The 16,952-nt window shown below is 34.3% G+C and overlaps 3 protein-coding genes and 1 long non-coding RNA gene across 4 annotated transcripts in view; all 4 read left to right on the top strand.

Annotated features, from left to right (window-relative positions):
- Positions 1 to 8,855, top strand: part of LOC110226098 (putative disease resistance protein At1g59780) — an 18,367-nt gene extending 9,512 nt beyond the window's left edge. The window contains 2 exon segments of the mRNA XM_021016698.1: positions 7,721 to 8,743; positions 8,746 to 8,855. Coding sequence (XP_020872357.1) covers positions 7,721 to 8,743; positions 8,746 to 8,840 — 1,118 coding nt within the window. The 3' untranslated portion in view covers positions 8,841 to 8,855.
- On the top strand, positions 2,306 to 4,051 carry LOC110226099. Its single transcript, XR_002330217.1, has 5 exons — positions 2,306 to 2,959; positions 3,056 to 3,082; positions 3,170 to 3,198; positions 3,350 to 3,460; positions 3,599 to 4,051. It is a non-coding gene; the product is annotated as an uncharacterized LOC110226099 (long non-coding RNA).
- On the top strand, positions 6,834 to 7,623 carry LOC9306647 (anaphase-promoting complex subunit 1). The gene is made up of 2 exons (XM_021016697.1): positions 6,834 to 7,258; positions 7,345 to 7,623. Exons 1-2 carry the CDS (start codon positions 7,189 to 7,191, stop codon positions 7,500 to 7,502), a joined length of 228 nt encoding a protein of 75 aa, XP_020872356.1. The 5' UTR covers positions 6,834 to 7,188; the 3' UTR covers positions 7,503 to 7,623.
- A 4,815-nt stretch (positions 8,856 to 13,670) lies between the features above and the next one.
- Positions 13,671 to 16,905, top strand: LOC9304618 (heavy metal-associated isoprenylated plant protein 34). Its single transcript, XM_021018495.1, has 3 exons — positions 13,671 to 14,135; positions 15,736 to 15,811; positions 15,888 to 16,905. Exons 1-3 carry the CDS (start codon positions 13,671 to 13,673, stop codon positions 16,583 to 16,585), a joined length of 1,239 nt encoding a protein of 412 aa, XP_020874154.1. The 3' UTR covers positions 16,586 to 16,905.
- Positions 16,906 to 16,952: the final 47 nt, after the last annotated feature.

The following is a 16,952-nucleotide window of genomic DNA, read 5'->3' as shown; positions in this document are numbered from 1 at the left end:
GTATTCACTCTTTACTTAGAGTAATTAATGTAGAATGTCATCAGAGGAATACTCGTCAGCAATATTTTATCAAACTTATTGGAGTTATATTTGGTTAAAGGTCCATTGCCCATGTTGTGACTGATCATAAACGATGAGTGTTTTATTTATTTTCCGACGGAGATATGTACCCTTCTTAGTATCACACAAAATAACCAATGAAATGAGACAGTATCTCTGGAAGCCGGCAGCTCCCGCTCCATTTCGCTGCTATGTGCCTCTTCATACTCTTCGACCAAATAAGGCCTCTCAGGTTCAATTTGAAAAGAATGACAAGTAGAATATCCACCACTTGCAACTCTTCCTCCCTAATAAAACTTTGTTATTACGGAGACAAAGACAATAATACGAAGTACACAAAGACAACCAAAAAAATCAACTTAAATAATCAACTCACCTCAGGAACACTCGTCACCCCATCTCGAGCAATTTCACAGATAAAATTTTCATATCGCTTAGTCCACTGCTCAGTCACGAATTTGTAGTAAGGTCTACAGATTTCCAATTTTTGTCTTTATGTTTGCTCAGTTTCAATTTCGTCCCTTTCTTAATCTTTGGACACAATGTTTTGAATTGCGACTTCTCCAATCCTAATTGCTTAAAACACACATCCGGACGATTATACGCACCTTCATTAAAGCACGAACATGGTGTGCGTGAAAAGACCATAGGTAACTGAGATGCATACTTCTCCGACAGTTTAAGGTCACGATTTTTATAAGGCTGCCACACCACCTATGAAATTATTTAGTGAAATATTTAGTTAAAAATGATATATATTCAATTTATAACGATATATATTCAATTTATATGTATTTAAAAACAGAAACAAGAGTTTTAGGTCTTACGTCTTTTTCTTTCATCTCTTGAAGCTTCTTTTGGTAGTCTTCCACAGACGTTACGTTCTTCGTGTCTGTATTCGGTTTACTCAACGCCTCCATCCACCCCAAAATCAAGGGAAATCCGGATGGTAGAGGTGATGATCCACATCTTTCTCTAAGGTCTGGAAACCGCTCTAATGCAAAAACCTGTAAGAAAAAGATAAAGAACAATAATTGTCATTGTACATCATTGATTTATTATGAATCATATTAATTACCTTTTGTTTTTTAAAGAACTTACCGTGAGAGCGTACGAGAAACCACATAAGCTTGTGAATTTCTCAGTTGTCTTCACTTTTTCTAGAGCTTCTTTCATATTCGCCAACATAGCTGCCCCCCAAGCATAGTGGTTGACATCATTCAATCCAAGAAGAGGTAGGTACATGGGAGAAAAAGAGCTGCTGTTGTTTGGGAGAATGACTTCTCCCAACAATAAGAGGAGATAAGCCTTGAAATAAGGCTCTAAGTCAACCTCATTCCCTTGTGGTACCATCTCAAATTCCAGCTTCAATCTTGAGAGATCAATACCGGAATTCTTCATTAATGACTTAGCCCGCTCTTCAGTTATCTGAAAATGATGCATGATTGTATTCATGATGTTTTCACTCTCTAATCCTGAAACCTGTATTCAAATTGGGCATTAGAAATCGAATAACTAAAACTAAAGATATGTTGAAGTAAAAGAAAAGATAAATACCTGTTCTCCATCAATTGGAAGACCTGTAATATATAAAACGTCTTCTAGACCAAAATCGATATCCATCTTAGGATTCCCAATGACGAAATGATCTTTACTCTCATCATACATCGAGGCAAGGGCAGTAAGAAGATTACTATCTTGCCTATAAAGATCATTTTTGAGTTTCAAAAACCACCGAAAACATGTGGATTCCACAAGCTCAGACCCACTCTTGGGTCCAATTTCCAAGCCAGAAACGTGTGCATATGCATTTTCATTTCAAGCGTTTTGAAACTCATGGTGTTTAAAGCAAGTGTTCCTACATAAAAATCAATATACAATCAATATACAACATAAAAAGCTTTCAGAGAATTATCAGCTTTCAGAGAATTCTTAAAACTGACAAATTAGATACAAATAGAAACACACATCATTAGCCTATGTAAATATCCAAACGTATCTTCTTCTAAAGGGTTCAGTATAAGCTTTTATAAGCTTTTATAACGCTTAACGCTTCGTCAGTTCGTCTGAAGGGTTTAGTATAAGATTTTATAAGATTCTGTTATAAAAAAAATTATAAATTTGATAAGCTTTCATTGTAATACGTTTCACTACAAGAATAATGGGTTTTTATAGCAGTATAACATAACGTTTGTGGGTTAAATGCTATGGTTATGAAACCACTTTATTAAAGATAGCGTTTGTGTATTTTTAAACGCTATTATATATTGTAATATTAAAATTTTTTGTCACGTTTTTTCTAAAACGCTTATTAATAGCAGACCGCTAATTTAAAACGCTATGATATGGTTAGGCGGTAATTAAGAAACCCGCGATACTTAAAAATTTCATTTGGCTCCAAAAATTTTCTAAGTGTCGAAAGAAAAAAGAAAGAAGAAAATAGAGAAAATAAATTCTTTAGATCTGAAACTCGATATGAAACTTTTGGCTATCTTTTGTTCAAAGAGAAAAAGAAAAAAAAAAACTTTGGCTATCTCCTCTCTCTTCTTTCTCTCTGAAACGCAGCCCCTTTCTCTCTGTCTCTCACCCAGCCGCTCAATCTCTGTCTCGCGTCTCGCTGTGTCGATCCTCCAGCTCTGTCTCGTTTCCTCCTCTTATACTTTCACATCTTCCATCGTTGTATCGATTTCGTTCCCTCACTCTAAATCCTCAATCTCTGTCTTGATATATCAATCTCAGTCTCGTTCCTCTATCAATCTCTTTATTTTTACCTTTCAATCTCTGTGTTGTTCTTTGGTCTATGTCTCGTTCTCCCACTCTCAATCTCGTTCCCTCTTCTTAATCGTCCTCATCTTCATCGGTGTAAATCAAATTGTTGTTGTCGAATTTGACATATAAGGTGAAATTGTGTTTGAGTTTTCGTTATTTGCACAGATTTAAGATTAAAATTTACAGAATTGGGTATTAATCCATCGATTATTTTTCTATTTTGCAGGAAGAGGCAGGGAACATCCACTCAAAGGTATTCCCGGGTTTCAATTTGAAGGTTTTTTTTTGTGAGTACTGAGTAACCGATTTCTAACTGATATGTATTTGACTGTGATTGTAGTTGATTTTCGCACAAAGGAGAACTATCAGGTATGTGAGATGTGAGTGAATAACTATGACATTACAAAGTAGAATACTATGTATAAGCAACGACATGAGACATATGGAATGGCTTGACTTATATTGACTTATATAGACTTACATAAAAATGAGTTTAATAGATTGACTTTTTGATGTGCAGATGCTTTTATTTCCAATTGAAATAGAGCCAAGTAAATATTGGCTTAATAGAACTAGTCACGAGCTGCAAAACTACTCCTTGGAGTGGTGTTCTGTTGAAGCCATAGCCAGCGTAATTTCCTAACTCTCTATAGTTATATGTCTTCCCTTTTGTAATGTGGAATTTTGCAGCTCTACTTCATTGATTTTAAAATGGGAAGAATCAACTGTGACAACAGCTTGGACTGATTTGGTTTTGGTTATTATGCAGGACGGTATGACACCATTGCACCTTACTGTATGGTACTCAATTACTTCGAAAGGAGATCAAAAATATGTTGCCTTTAAAAAAAAAAAATAAAAAAAAAATATGTTGCCTTTAAGCAGGTTGTAGAGCAACAATTATGGGAAGGAAGAAAAAACCAATCAACTTATTCCATCCTCTTCTCGCCTAACTCTACTCTCTATAATCACAATTGTAACATGTCAAGTATTATGAGTCCCTAAAAAATAGTGCTAAAAGTCTAACCTACCCGAGCCACTACATTGTATTCCTATGTGATCATCAGATTTTTGGGGGAATAAATTATAGTTTGCATGTGTATATTGATTGGAGATTCTTGAGATCGATAATCAGTAAAATAAGCTTTAGTATATAGTTTTCATTGTGTAAATCTCTGTCACATGTACTCTTATCATCTGTATAAATAAAATATTTCCAACAATCTTACAAATATAAATTAATAATACACAAAACATAATTAAAACTACACATAAAATAAATTTTAATTCATCATTATTCATATACGTTCCATAGTTTGTTAATAATATACTATCAAATAATTTTAAACCAGAAAAATTGGTGTTTGAAGATTGTTGGAAATATTTGATGTATACAGAATTAGTTATATTTTATATCGATATATATACATGTATATATAAAAGTAACAACAATCTTACATATATATATAGTGATTCGGAACACAAAATTAAAATATATATACAAGTAACAATGGAATACACAATTAACTAATGCATCATATAATAAAATAATTATAATAATGTCTCATAGGTTCATAATTTGTAAATAAAATTTCAGTGAAAAGTTTTTAATGCTTTTTATTGCATTTTATTTTGTTAATTGAAAACTAGTGAAATGTGTTTCAAGATTAAACCCTAGACCCTAAATGGTTTAGGGTTTAGGGTTTTAGGGTTTAGAGTTCAATCTTGAAACAAATTTCACTATTTTTCAATTAACAAAATAAAATGCAATAAAAATTATTTTGTAATAATAATAAGTTAATAACATATAATGAGAATAAATATAATATTATAAATATACAAATTAATTATAAAAATTGGTAAGTTGTAACTTGTTAGTATTATTTCATCAATAGTTTACATTGTGCTTTACGGTTTTAATTTTTAAAATTTTTAACTTACAAATGTTAAAAAAGTATTATGATCATAATATTTTCCATTTCATAAAAAGTTTTATTACAAATAAAACCAAAACCTATGTATTTTTTACTTAGTATTTTGTTCAGCGCCACGTCATCGATCCCTGCCATCTATGGAGCAAAGTAATACAAACCGTCCGATTAAAAGATAATCAATGGTCAATATGACAAGTACACTACAGATCCTTGTTTCACCTTCTCTTTTTTCACAATCATCTCTCATCACCGAACAACTATCATTTTCCTTCAATCCTCTCTTTTGTTTATTCATCTCACCCATCGTTTCTTATTCTTTTTCACTCGATTAGTGACAACTCACAGTTCTCACTCGAGCTCCGACAATATTCCTACAGACTCAACTCACATTTTTCTCATGATTGACTCAAATCCTCCATGTCGATGAAGAAAGCCGACTCAACTCACCGTTCTCTCAGAATATGTCAAGGTTTCTTTTCACCATATCTTCTCTCTCTATCACTCTAGATTTCTGGATTCTTAAAATAGTAGGGATTTGTTGCAGATAGAAGAGATCTGATCAAGGAATTAAGAAGTGGCTTGCGGCGATGGAAAGGGCAAATCTTTTGTTCGAGCCTTCGCGTGAGTTCTCCTCCACTTCCTCTTTGCTGATTTGGAGATTCAGTGTCGAATTGTATGTAATTTAGCATTTCATTGGGAATTTGGCTAACAAGTCTTCTTTGTGTGGCCTGAAATTTTTTTATCCAATACTTTAATTGAATCGAGTATCAAATTAGTTTCGAGTTTGGAATCCCACGAGAGCTTGATACCTTCGCTTGATTTTCTTTGACTTCGTTTATATGGGAGAGTCTCGATTGATGTTCTTATGTGTGTTTGTGTAGCATATTAAGGTCAGATTAAGCTTGGATCTATGTGTATTTCTCAGATCTTGTTGCTAATAGTTTGGTACTTTTGCAGGTTTTAAGTTTGAGAGGAAGAAAGACGCACGGTAGCAGTTGTAGAGGGAATCTCTTACTTTCTCGTGACCTAAGAATCACACAAGAGTGTGATCGTCAAAACGCATAGCAGATGATCGTGAAGCTAACTGGGCCTCATTTGCACCACTCGGCCCGTATCCAGAAAACCAATTTGATCCAATTGACTAAAGCTAAATCGTATACACAGTTTGGTTTCAATTCGTGTGTTTAAAGTACAAGAGTTCTATTGATCAATCTTTAATATGTACTTTCACTTTTTAATTCTGTATTTTTACTTTGTAATATAATTTTTTATATTAAGATTCATATAATATGATATTTTTAATGTCAATTTATCCAAAAAAGTAATAAATACTAAATTAAATATAATTAAAAATTAATAAACTGAAATAATGTATATAATTTGTACAAATACTTTATTAATACAATCTTGTATAAAACAAAAATATAGATAAATTAATATAATGCTATAATAAATTAATAATAAACATAACATTGCCTAAAACGTTGTTAATAATATTATTAATAACAACATAACAACGCTATTATATTATATTTAATTGCATTTAATAAAGCGCTATTGTATAGAACAATAACATAGCATTAAGAAAAAACGCTATCTAAAGTGTCTGACCTATTATGACGGGCGCAGAAATAACGCTTGTCAAAACGCTATAGAATCGTTAGATAGCGTTATTCAGATGCTACGAAAAGCCCTTTTTCTTGTAGTGTTTTATCAGATGTTTGATTTCTCATATACGCTTCAATTTGATACATATATCATTTACTGGAATGCTCAGGACAGCCGAGGGCACTGGATTGAAGGTGATCCTCAAGTGTGAGCTCTCAGATGTATATGCAAACATTTGGTACTGATCGAGGATCAGTCATTCATGATTCAAATTCTCTAACAAGCATGCACTTAAAAATGACAAATTAGATACAGAGAGTAAACAAATTTTGCAATTTGGATATCAACACTGAAGCTAAGATGTCGAGATTAATACTGAAGCAAGGATGCGAAATCGAAAGTGAAGCAAGCAATTTGGATATCTACCTGAGGAAACGAAGTCACCAGATGCGGATATCTACCTGAGGAAACGAAGTCACCAGATGCGAAATCGAAATGTCGAGATACTGAGGAAACGAAGCGATTCAATAGTACTCAATTTCTGAAATTAACACATCTTAGTGGGTCCACTTGAGCCTATCAATAGTACTCGATTTGGGCCTTCAAGTTGAGCGAAATATTTTAGTTTTATTTCATTTTGGGCCTTCAAGTTTTACTTCTTTCCCAATTTTAAAACTTTTTTTTTTCTCTTAAACGCAGAGCTCCGTCCTAGAGATTTTCCTTTACATCTAGCACAGAAGGTGTTTGATTAAATTCCTCACAGAACATCTCTCTTTCACTAGGCGACTTTCAAGAAGAGAGGGGGAAGTTGAACATAATGAAGGACTACGATGAGAGAACAATTTGGACATGTGACCATCTACCTCTTATGACGTCATATAACAAAGGTTTGTTAGTTTCTTTGCTGGTCAGACTGAGCTCGGCTCATGCTCTTCTTAGTTTTCATTGAAATATTTTGTCTTGGGGTTTTCAGGCAAGATGCAACATTCTGTGTGGAAAGCCGAATTTATAGATTCAAACCTTGAAGCTTCTGCTTCATGTTCAAGCGGTGTTGTTCCTGATGCTGTTTTCCCAAAGCGGGTCGCAGAATATGGCAAGCCAAAGGTGCTAAGAAAGCTGCATCTAAGGTGACAAATCCATCTGATGTTTTCGTTGTTGGTCGTGCTATCTATATTTGAGGAAAATTGTTTATGTATTTTGCTAGGCTGCTGGACAAGTTTTACCATGATTTTTCTCTCATCCTTAAGAAAGCCATCTACGATTAAAGATCTCATACACGTCTAGTTTCACTATATCTTAAAATTAAAGATCCAACGCTAATTGATATTTGACTGCATAATGTTGTGTAGGATATATAATTGATAAAGATATGGTAGAAATGGCTAAGGAGATGATTAAACATTGTGGAGGACTACCATTGGCTGTCAAAGTGTTAGGAGGGTTGTTAGCTGCACAACACACATCGCGTCAGTGGAAAATGATATCTGAGAATATTAAAGCTCACATAGTTGAAGGGCGGATTAGTTCCAATGATGACGATAGCAGTACGGTTAATCATGTTTTGTCTTTGAGCTATGAAGGATTGCCTAGTCATTTGAAGCACTGCTTACTCTACCTAGCCTCTTTTCCAGAAGATCATAAAATAAAAATAGACAGATTGTCTTATGTCTGGGCTGCAGAAGGAATAACAAATCCTAGGCATTACGATGGAGCTTCCATTCGACATAATGCGGATCTCAACATAAAAGAGTTAGTGAAGAGAAATATGGTTATTTCTGAAAGAGACGTGTTTATTTCGAGATTTGAATATTGTCAGTTGCATGACTTGATGAGAGAGATTTGTTTGTTAAAAGCCAAGGAAGAGAGCTTTATAAAGATTGTTAGTGATCCAGCCAGCAGATCACGTAGACTCGTTGTGTTCTGTACAGACACTTTTAATGGAGAGAGGGACATTGAGAATTCCAAACTTAGATCTCTCTTGTTTATTCTAGTTTCGTATCGGTTTGCGATGAGATCAGACTTCATGATGTTACCATTGTTGAGGGTTTTAGATCTCAGTAGAGCTAAATTTGAAGGAGGGAAGTTACCCTCTAGCATTGGAAAGCTCATCCACTTGAAGTATTTGAGTTTATATATGGCATATGTAACTCATCTACCTTCATCTTTGCGGAACCTGAAGTCGCTGCTCTACTTCAATCTAGAAATTTATAATCCTCGAGGTGACGCGCATTACGTGCCCAATGTCTTCAAAGAGATGCTAGAACTGAGATACTTCTCGTTACCAAGGAGAACAACTAGTAGGACAAAGTTGGAATTGGGTAATCTAATCAAATTGGAGACGTTGAAGAATTTCTCAACAGAGAATAGCAATGTGACGGATCTTCACTGTATGAGAAGGCTAAGGAGTCTCCAGATCTTAATCAGTGGCGAGGAGTGGCGTATGGAAACTCTATCATCAACTCTAAGTAAATTGGGACACTTGGAACGTCTACTTATAAAATCTCCCAAGAATTCTGTTCATCTCAAGCACCCAAAGTTGATATATAGGCCAATGTTACCTGACGTGCAACATTTTCCTTCTCATCTTACAACCATATCTCTAAATGGTTCTCGTTTGGAGGAGGATCCGATGCCAATTCTAGAGAAACTGCTACAATTGAAATGGGTTTCTTTATGGGAGAACGCTTATGTTGGGAGGAGAATGGTTTGCTCCAGCGGTGGGTTTCCTCAATTGCATGGGCTCTCAATAAGCATACTAGAGGAATGGGAAGAGTGGATTGTAGAAGAAGGCTCCATGCCACAACTTCATACAGTATTCTTTGATATCAATAAGGAAAAGTTTAAAATATAAAATTTTATTGGGGTCAACTAACCCCATTAACACCTATGTAGCTCCGCCCCTGTTCATACTCCAAGAATTGAATACTGTAAGAAATTAAAGGAGCTTCCAGATGGACTGAGATTTATCACTTCATTACAGGAATTGAGTATCCTCACAAACGAAAGAGAAATTCAGAAGAAAAACGAAAGAGAATTCCAGAAGAAGGTATCCAAAGGAGGAGAAGATTACTATAAAATCCAACACATTCCTCTTATTCGATATGGTGATGGTTTTTAGCCTCTCAAAGGCTCTATCTTCAAAGCTCTTTGTCATCGACACCAACTCACAAAAACATATCAAGCAAAGTATGGAGAAGAATAAGAGAAAATTAGAGAGCAGAAGAAAATAAGCTCTGTGTTTTTATTTTATTTTTCTTAATTATCGTGTTATTTGTCCCGTAAACCATTGTTAAAACAATGTTACTTGGTCTGCTTTCTGTTGTGTTTATCCAATTGATTACCTTTTTGTTACACTTTTTTTTAGTTAATTACACGTTATCAATTGTTTATATAATGTTTAATTCGGTTTAATATTTGAAAAAGCGAACTAACAAAGAAGAATTCATACGCAATGTGAACAACTTGAATTGGAAGAATGCATAGTAGAAGAAGGATCAATGCCACTTCTTGTGACTCTGGTTATTGGGAAATGCCAAAAAGTCAAAGGAATTTCCCTGATGGTTTCCGGAATTAAGATACATGACTTAATTTGTGAAAATTAAGAACTCAATTTGTGAAGAGTAAAATGGATAAACAAGTTGTCTAAAGAAAGAGAAGATTACAACAAAGTCCAACATATTCCTTGTGTTTTATTTCTCTGGTGTAGATGAAGAATGAGTGATTTCATAAACAAAGTGCCAAGTAAAATAAAATTGTCTTTCCGAGTCTTAAGTACACAAGTATTCTTAGCGAGTGTTCCGTATTGGTTAATCAGTTTTTTTAGTAATCTTAACTTTGTATTTCAATTTCAATGTCATAGATAAACAAAAAAAAAATACATAAACAAACATGTCATACAATCATACAATCATTCATATAATACATAAAGTTAAGAAAAATCTCAAAACAAAAATTTTGCATATATTGTGATTCGAAATTTTAAAAACGGACATATATTACCCAATTGATAAAAAAAAAAGGTGTGTGTTCAACGTCCCACATCGGCTAAAATGTTTAGACAATAATTCTGAATCATATTATAAATAAGATCGAAATGATCAAAAAACATTTGAAACGCTCTAAGGCTCTAATATCGAGGAAGCTAACCTAACCTTGCTTTCCGACGCCGGTGAAGTTCCAGCTCGCCGGCGTCGGGTTTTGTCTCTTCCTGTATGCAACTTCTGCAACTTTTATTCAGTTTTAAGTTTATTTTGGCCCATGTCTCAATCATTTGAAACTTCTGTTCTCTTGGCAAGCTTCGAAGACGGCTCAATCGACAGTGACAGAGGACGAATTTAACATCTGTAAGAACTTACCTCCTCTAGACTTCGTTGATGGCAAGAGTTTCTACTCTTGGACCGTCAGTTGCGCCACGTTCAGGGGAGTCCTCGACGGTGCACGGCGCGGCCTTTTTCTGGGTGGAGAGCTTCTACATTGTAAAATCTGAAACCCATGTCAAAGCAATCCTATACACTTGTGGTATAAAAATATGATGTTACAACAATGCTACTCCTTGGAGAAACTTTCACTACCCTCTTCAAATATGTAGAGAACTCTCTTACCGAGCTATTCATGGTTTCCTACTTGTAAGGTGAGAAACCGCCCAAGACTCCTAACTACCTCGTCATGGTTCGTGCCGGCGACCTTTGAGGCTAGCTAAGGAATCTTTTTAAATGTCACATGATCTATTGATAATAACTACTTATAATCTCCCCGAAAAATTTAATCATTTTACTATTATATCACAATAATTAGTTACGCCGATTTTGTTTTGTGTATTTTTATTCGTTAAAATCCAAATACTATGAACAATTTTTAACTTTAAAATAATTTAATTTTCGAATTAGATCGGATCAATATTATTAGGATAGATATTTTAACCGAACCGAACCAAACCAACTAAAGTCAAACCAAACCATAACTTACATACAAACAATAACCGATAACCCACTATGTTTATTTATTTAACTAAATTAAAGTATTAAATATAATATTGTAAATACTGATATTGGATTGTCTAAAGAAGAAGGTACAAAGATCGTTTAGAAGTTAAAAGCTCTTGATGCTAAAGCTCTTTAGGAGTGAAATCATCAATTTGTTGTTAAGGTATGTGTTACTTTAAAGCTTCAAATTTTCTTCCCCATCTAAAAGCTCAAGATACAAGCTGATTAAAGGGTTTCGTAAAGTCATAGGTTACACTTATTCTTTCTCATTGCTAAATAGGGTTTTAGAGATGAATCTTTGCTACTTCAAGATGTATGGTCATAGGTTAGGTTTGTAATATTATATTTTTTTTTTTTACTTCAATGCTTTATGATTCTTTACTCCTAAGAGTATACGATTGCTAAATTGGTTTATGTTTCTTTTTTATTTTAATAGTAGAAATTCACAGCAGTAAAGAACCTTACACTCTTAGGATTATAACCTCACATTTGATCTGTTCTATGATCTTGTCTTCTTACTTCAAGATATATGGCCAAACCCAAATCTCTATGTTTCTCTTCTAACCGTATCTTGCTTGCTTCACTTGATCATCTGCATATAAAGCGTAAAACTTTGTTAGTTCCTGTTCAGAAATAAAATCCACAAAAGAGAAATGGTCAAATTATTCTATGTTGTAACCATAGAGGTGTAGCAAGTGAAATTTGCAATTGCAATTTATCTACTCTGTTCCAAGAACACTTAATGGTAAAATATAAGTTTAGTCAAAAAGACAAGGAGAAAGATGAGATTCCAAGACTCCTTTCAAATGCTAAGAACCATATGATCATAATTCTATAAATGTTTATCTTTGAACATTCTAATTTTAAGTCACAAGCCAAGTTATATTAACCAATGTTTATAAACTGTTTAGCCTATTCATTTAAAAAAAAAAAACTTATAACAAAGCATGGTCCATCTTTTTTTTATTTCTATATTTTCATGTAATTTTTGGAACTTGTGTTTAGTGAACTTTATTTAATAAGTTTCATTGAAGTAATGTATTCTCATAAAAAAAACATATATGAATTGAAATCCTGACTGTTATGATGTTTCTCAAGAGAGATTGATGTCTCTCGTGGTCGACAGACTGATTGATTCCAATAATAAAGTCAATATAACAAACTTTATTATTTTTAAGAACAAAGATGAAAGACATGTTGTCAAGCTCTTAGACAAATAAACAGATTTATAATCATATTCTAAACAGATCCTCTTTCTTTTTTTATTTTTGTTGCAATTATATTGCTTTGGTTTTGATAAAACAATAAAAAAAAATTAAAAATATCTCGCAGCGTAGCGCGGGTTTCGACCTAGTATCTTTAATTGTAGTTACGAAAAATGCGCTATCGTAATATGCTATCAATGCTCATATTTCTTTTAGTGTAGTTATTATAAAACGACAAGTAGTTGATTTTGTGAAATGACAACAATATATACGCCAAGGACACGTGGCAAAAGACCTAAAACGTTCTCCTAAGTCATTATTATTGATGTGCCGTTTAACTTGTTCCACACCATAAAGAAATAAAAATAAAAACTCTTCAAATTCCATCGAAATGATAATTTATGTTTTTCTTTAAACTCTTTGAACTAGAGGTGGTGGGCTAGTGGTTCTAGTCTGGTGGAAGAGTGGCCCTGTTGGTCTAGGCCAGGGATCGATTCTCCCCAGACGCAGAATTGCTTAGTTTTATCTTTTTGGCCACATGGGTATGAGCCCATTGTTTACGGCCCATTTGAAAACCTGGGGGAGACCCTACCCGTGGGACACCCTCTCCCCAGGGATTAGTTCTAGACCCCTGCATAAGTCTGAGATTTACCCTGAGTTACCAAAAAAAAATAAAAATAAAGGAAAAGCTTTTAGGGCCTAACCATCTCCTATTTATATGTATAGTAGACCTAAACCCAATACGTTTTCAACTTTTGTCAAGCCTCCCTCCCATATTTTGTTTCGATATGAAGCGTCGTTCCTCGGAAGATGGAAACACTAGTAAATCGCCAAAGAGGCAAGGAACACGCTCGGGGACGGGAACATTGCTAGATCTTGATGTTGATTGTCCTATTTGCTACGAGCCACTGACTATTCCTTGATTTAGGTTACGTTTTGATTATTACATTGTTAATTGAATTCATAGATTTTGATATGAATTTGATTGCACCTCCTTGGTTTTAAATTTCAGTGTGATAATGGACATGTAGCTTGCCGGTTTTGCTGGCCCAAACTTGGGAAAAAAACGTCCTGCATGTGCTTTACCCATTGGTAACAAACGTTGCATAGCAATGGAGAGTGTTCTCAGATCAGTCATTGTCCCATGCCGAAATGCAAAGTTAGGTTGCACTGAGAATATTCCTTATGGGAGAGACTCAAATCATGAGAAGAAATATTGCAGATTCTCTCTATGTTCTTGCCCTGAAATCAAAGAATGCAATTACACTGGCTTATACAATGAGATCTTATTCCACTATCTAGTATCCCACCTTTTAAAGCCCGATTGTTTTTTCACCTTTGGTGAACCGAGGAATGTGCGGATGGCGATAAACGATAAGAATTTGGTTCTTATGACGCTTCCAAAGACTTTATTGTTCGTTGTGCAATGTTTTAGAGAGCCAAATGGTGTTTATGTGGCTTTAAATAGTCTTGCACCATTGGGTCCAGAAGTGGAGAAGTTCTCATATCGAATCTCTTACTATTTTGATGGAGGTACTTGTAGTCACAAATTGCCGGAGATGAAGAGGATTCTTGAAGTGAGTTATCAAACCCCTCAAGATAAAAATTTCATGTTTGTTTCTAACAGTTTATTGTGTGGTGAAGTGTTGGAGATGGAGCTTTGTATATCGGAAATTAAATAATGAATGAATGTATAATTAGGTCTGGTTTGGGATTTTGAAGATGTCTAAGTCTCTTTGTAGTTTTTTTGTTTTTTTTAATTATCTATGACATTGATGTTAATTTAATGATGTTTTGCCTTCTTACATTTGTGTATCATGTTCAAGATAAAAGAAGAAGAGATTTTGATGAATTTTTAAGTAACAAAAAAAAAACAAAACAAAATAAAGCAAAACCAAACTTTTAAATGAGTTTTGATGTATCATGTTCTACTACACATAGTCCAAGTTCGGTTTGGGTTTGGTTTGGTATTCGGTTTTCTCGAATTGATGAATTTTAGTCCATTTATTTTTTGTACCACCTCTAGTTTGCTTCAGTTCATTCTTTTTTTTTTTTTTTTGACGTCTAGATTTATTATTTATTACAAATTATGAGAAAACTGTTACATAGACGATTCTACAACGGACAATTCCTTCCGACCCTTATTAGATCCACAACAGACGACACTTCCTTCTCCATGCTCTTGATGGATACTTTCAATGATCCACGATCTGACGACACTTCTCTCTGCGTAGAATCCTGGCGAACGGCTATAATTGTACTTCGCTGGAGATCTCCTGCACACTTGCCTCCTTTAATCTGCAAATTTATTAATAAATCGTAATATCTGGGAATCGAACCCTAGACCTCTTGGTGTAGAAGTATTAATTAACCCTTGGTCAACCAATGGGTCAAGGACTTCCGCGCTTCAGTTCATTCATGTGTTGATAAATTTATCCAAGCATAAGTAAAAGAAAAAGAAAATCTATAACTGTAAATATTTGAAAATGATTTAAAGGAATTTCAGTTTGTTTTTTTATATAATAAGAAAAATAACAAAGTTTCTGATTAAAAGTCTCATTCTCAATAAATTAAAAACTGAAGAAGCTTTGAAGATAAGTGACAGAGACTAGAGTTTGTAGCCGCAACGCAGAGCTAGTCCTTGTTAAAGAAGTTATAACCTAAAAACATAAATACTCAAAAACTCTGAAATTTTCAACTTTTGCAGTGCCAGTTTCTTAGAAGTGGTCCTCCTCCTACTTATTTATTTTACTTTTTTACTTTTTACCTTTAGATGTTGACACTTAGAGCCAATGATCGTTGACCAACAGAAACCATCTTCATCACAATAAACTAGTGTGTTGTCCTCAGAGACTTACCTGCTAAAAAAGCTGACAAAATCGAGATTTCTCTGGCCACCAGAATCTTTGCCTCTCTCTCCATATATTGTATGTATCTATACTCTCTCATAACTCTTTTTATACCACATTTTTGTTGTTTAGAGTCCCAAAAAACATAAAAGAAGTTCAAAGAAAGATCAAAGTCCAGAAATCAAGAAATGCCAAGAAACGTCTATGAACCTTTGAAGGTATAAAAAACATATCACTTCTCTCTTTTCTTTAGACACAACCATTCTTCTGTTTCAAATGTTTTTTTACTTTCCAACATTGAAACCTCGTTTTTGGTTTTATGTGACAGACATATTTTCTCAAAGTTAACATCAACTGCCAAGGATGTAAGAGGAAAGTGAAGAAAACACTTAGAAAAATTGAAGGTGAGCAAAAAAAACAGATCATAAGATTTTATCAAATGCAGATTTTTAGTTTTTTATGTTCTTTTTTTTGTTTCAGGTGTTTACTCTGTTGATATAGACACAGATCAGGAAGCAGTGATCGTTAGAGGTAACTTAGATCCAGAGATTCTGGTCAAGAAGTTGAACAAAAGAGGGAAACATGCTCAGCTTATGTTCTTGACACCTTACCATAAGGACCAGTACTTTGGTAATCATCAAGCTGGTCTTAATCATGACAACAGAAGCTTGGGGAACACACAATACAATTTCGGAAGTAATCACAACAATGTCCCAAGTTACGAAAGGCAGAGTCTTCTTAATCATCAGAGTGATGAAGAGATGATGATGATGATGAACATGAAACCTGTGATGATGAACGATGCAGATTACTTCGAAATGAGTGATTCACCTGAAGATTTCCAAGAGCTATTTGGAGAAATACCGCAAAGACACAACAACAACTATGGAGAAGTGAAACCAAATCTGATGAGGGACATGGATCTTGGATATTCTAATGCATACCCTGCAACAGAAGCAATGAACATGCAGATTGGAGGAAGAGTAAATAATATGATGGTGACTGAGAGAGGTTTCAATGGTCAGATGATGAATGAGAGAGGTTTCCATGGTCAGATGATGACTGGTCCATCTCTTGTTCCTCAGTCTATGAATCATGAACAGTTCAGCTCAAGACCACTTCAGTCTATGAGTCACGAACAGTTCAGTTCAAGACCAGTTCATGGCTTTTACTACTGATTGAAGAAGTTAGTGGATAAAGTTAGCTTAACTATATGTGTGTTTTCACTTTTCACTACTTGAGAGTTTATTTCAAGCATAGTAGTATAGTCTTTTCTTGGTTCAATGTTGTTTAGAGTGTTAAAGAACAAAGTATGTTACTACATTAGCTAAAAACTATACTTAGTACTGGTAACAATCTTAAAGCTAAATCATCAGCAGAGTTATGCACCCATATTATCAAATTTCCCTTTGAAACTCCATTATTGCAATCCCCATTGTTATGGCCCATGAGTTTTATTCAGTTCGTTGGCCGAGTTCGGTTTGGTTAATCACTTAAGAGAGCTGAATGCAATACGAGTTACCGATTCGTATCTGAAAGAGAGAG

This window comes from Arabidopsis lyrata, assembly GCF_000004255.2.
Source record: "Arabidopsis lyrata subsp. lyrata unplaced genomic scaffold ARALYscaffold_7, whole genome shotgun sequence".
NCBI classification, from domain to species: Eukaryota; Viridiplantae; Streptophyta; class Magnoliopsida; order Brassicales; family Brassicaceae; genus Arabidopsis; species Arabidopsis lyrata.
The sequence above is the reverse complement of the archived record's forward strand: the minus strand, read 5'-3'. Positions and strand labels throughout refer to the sequence as shown.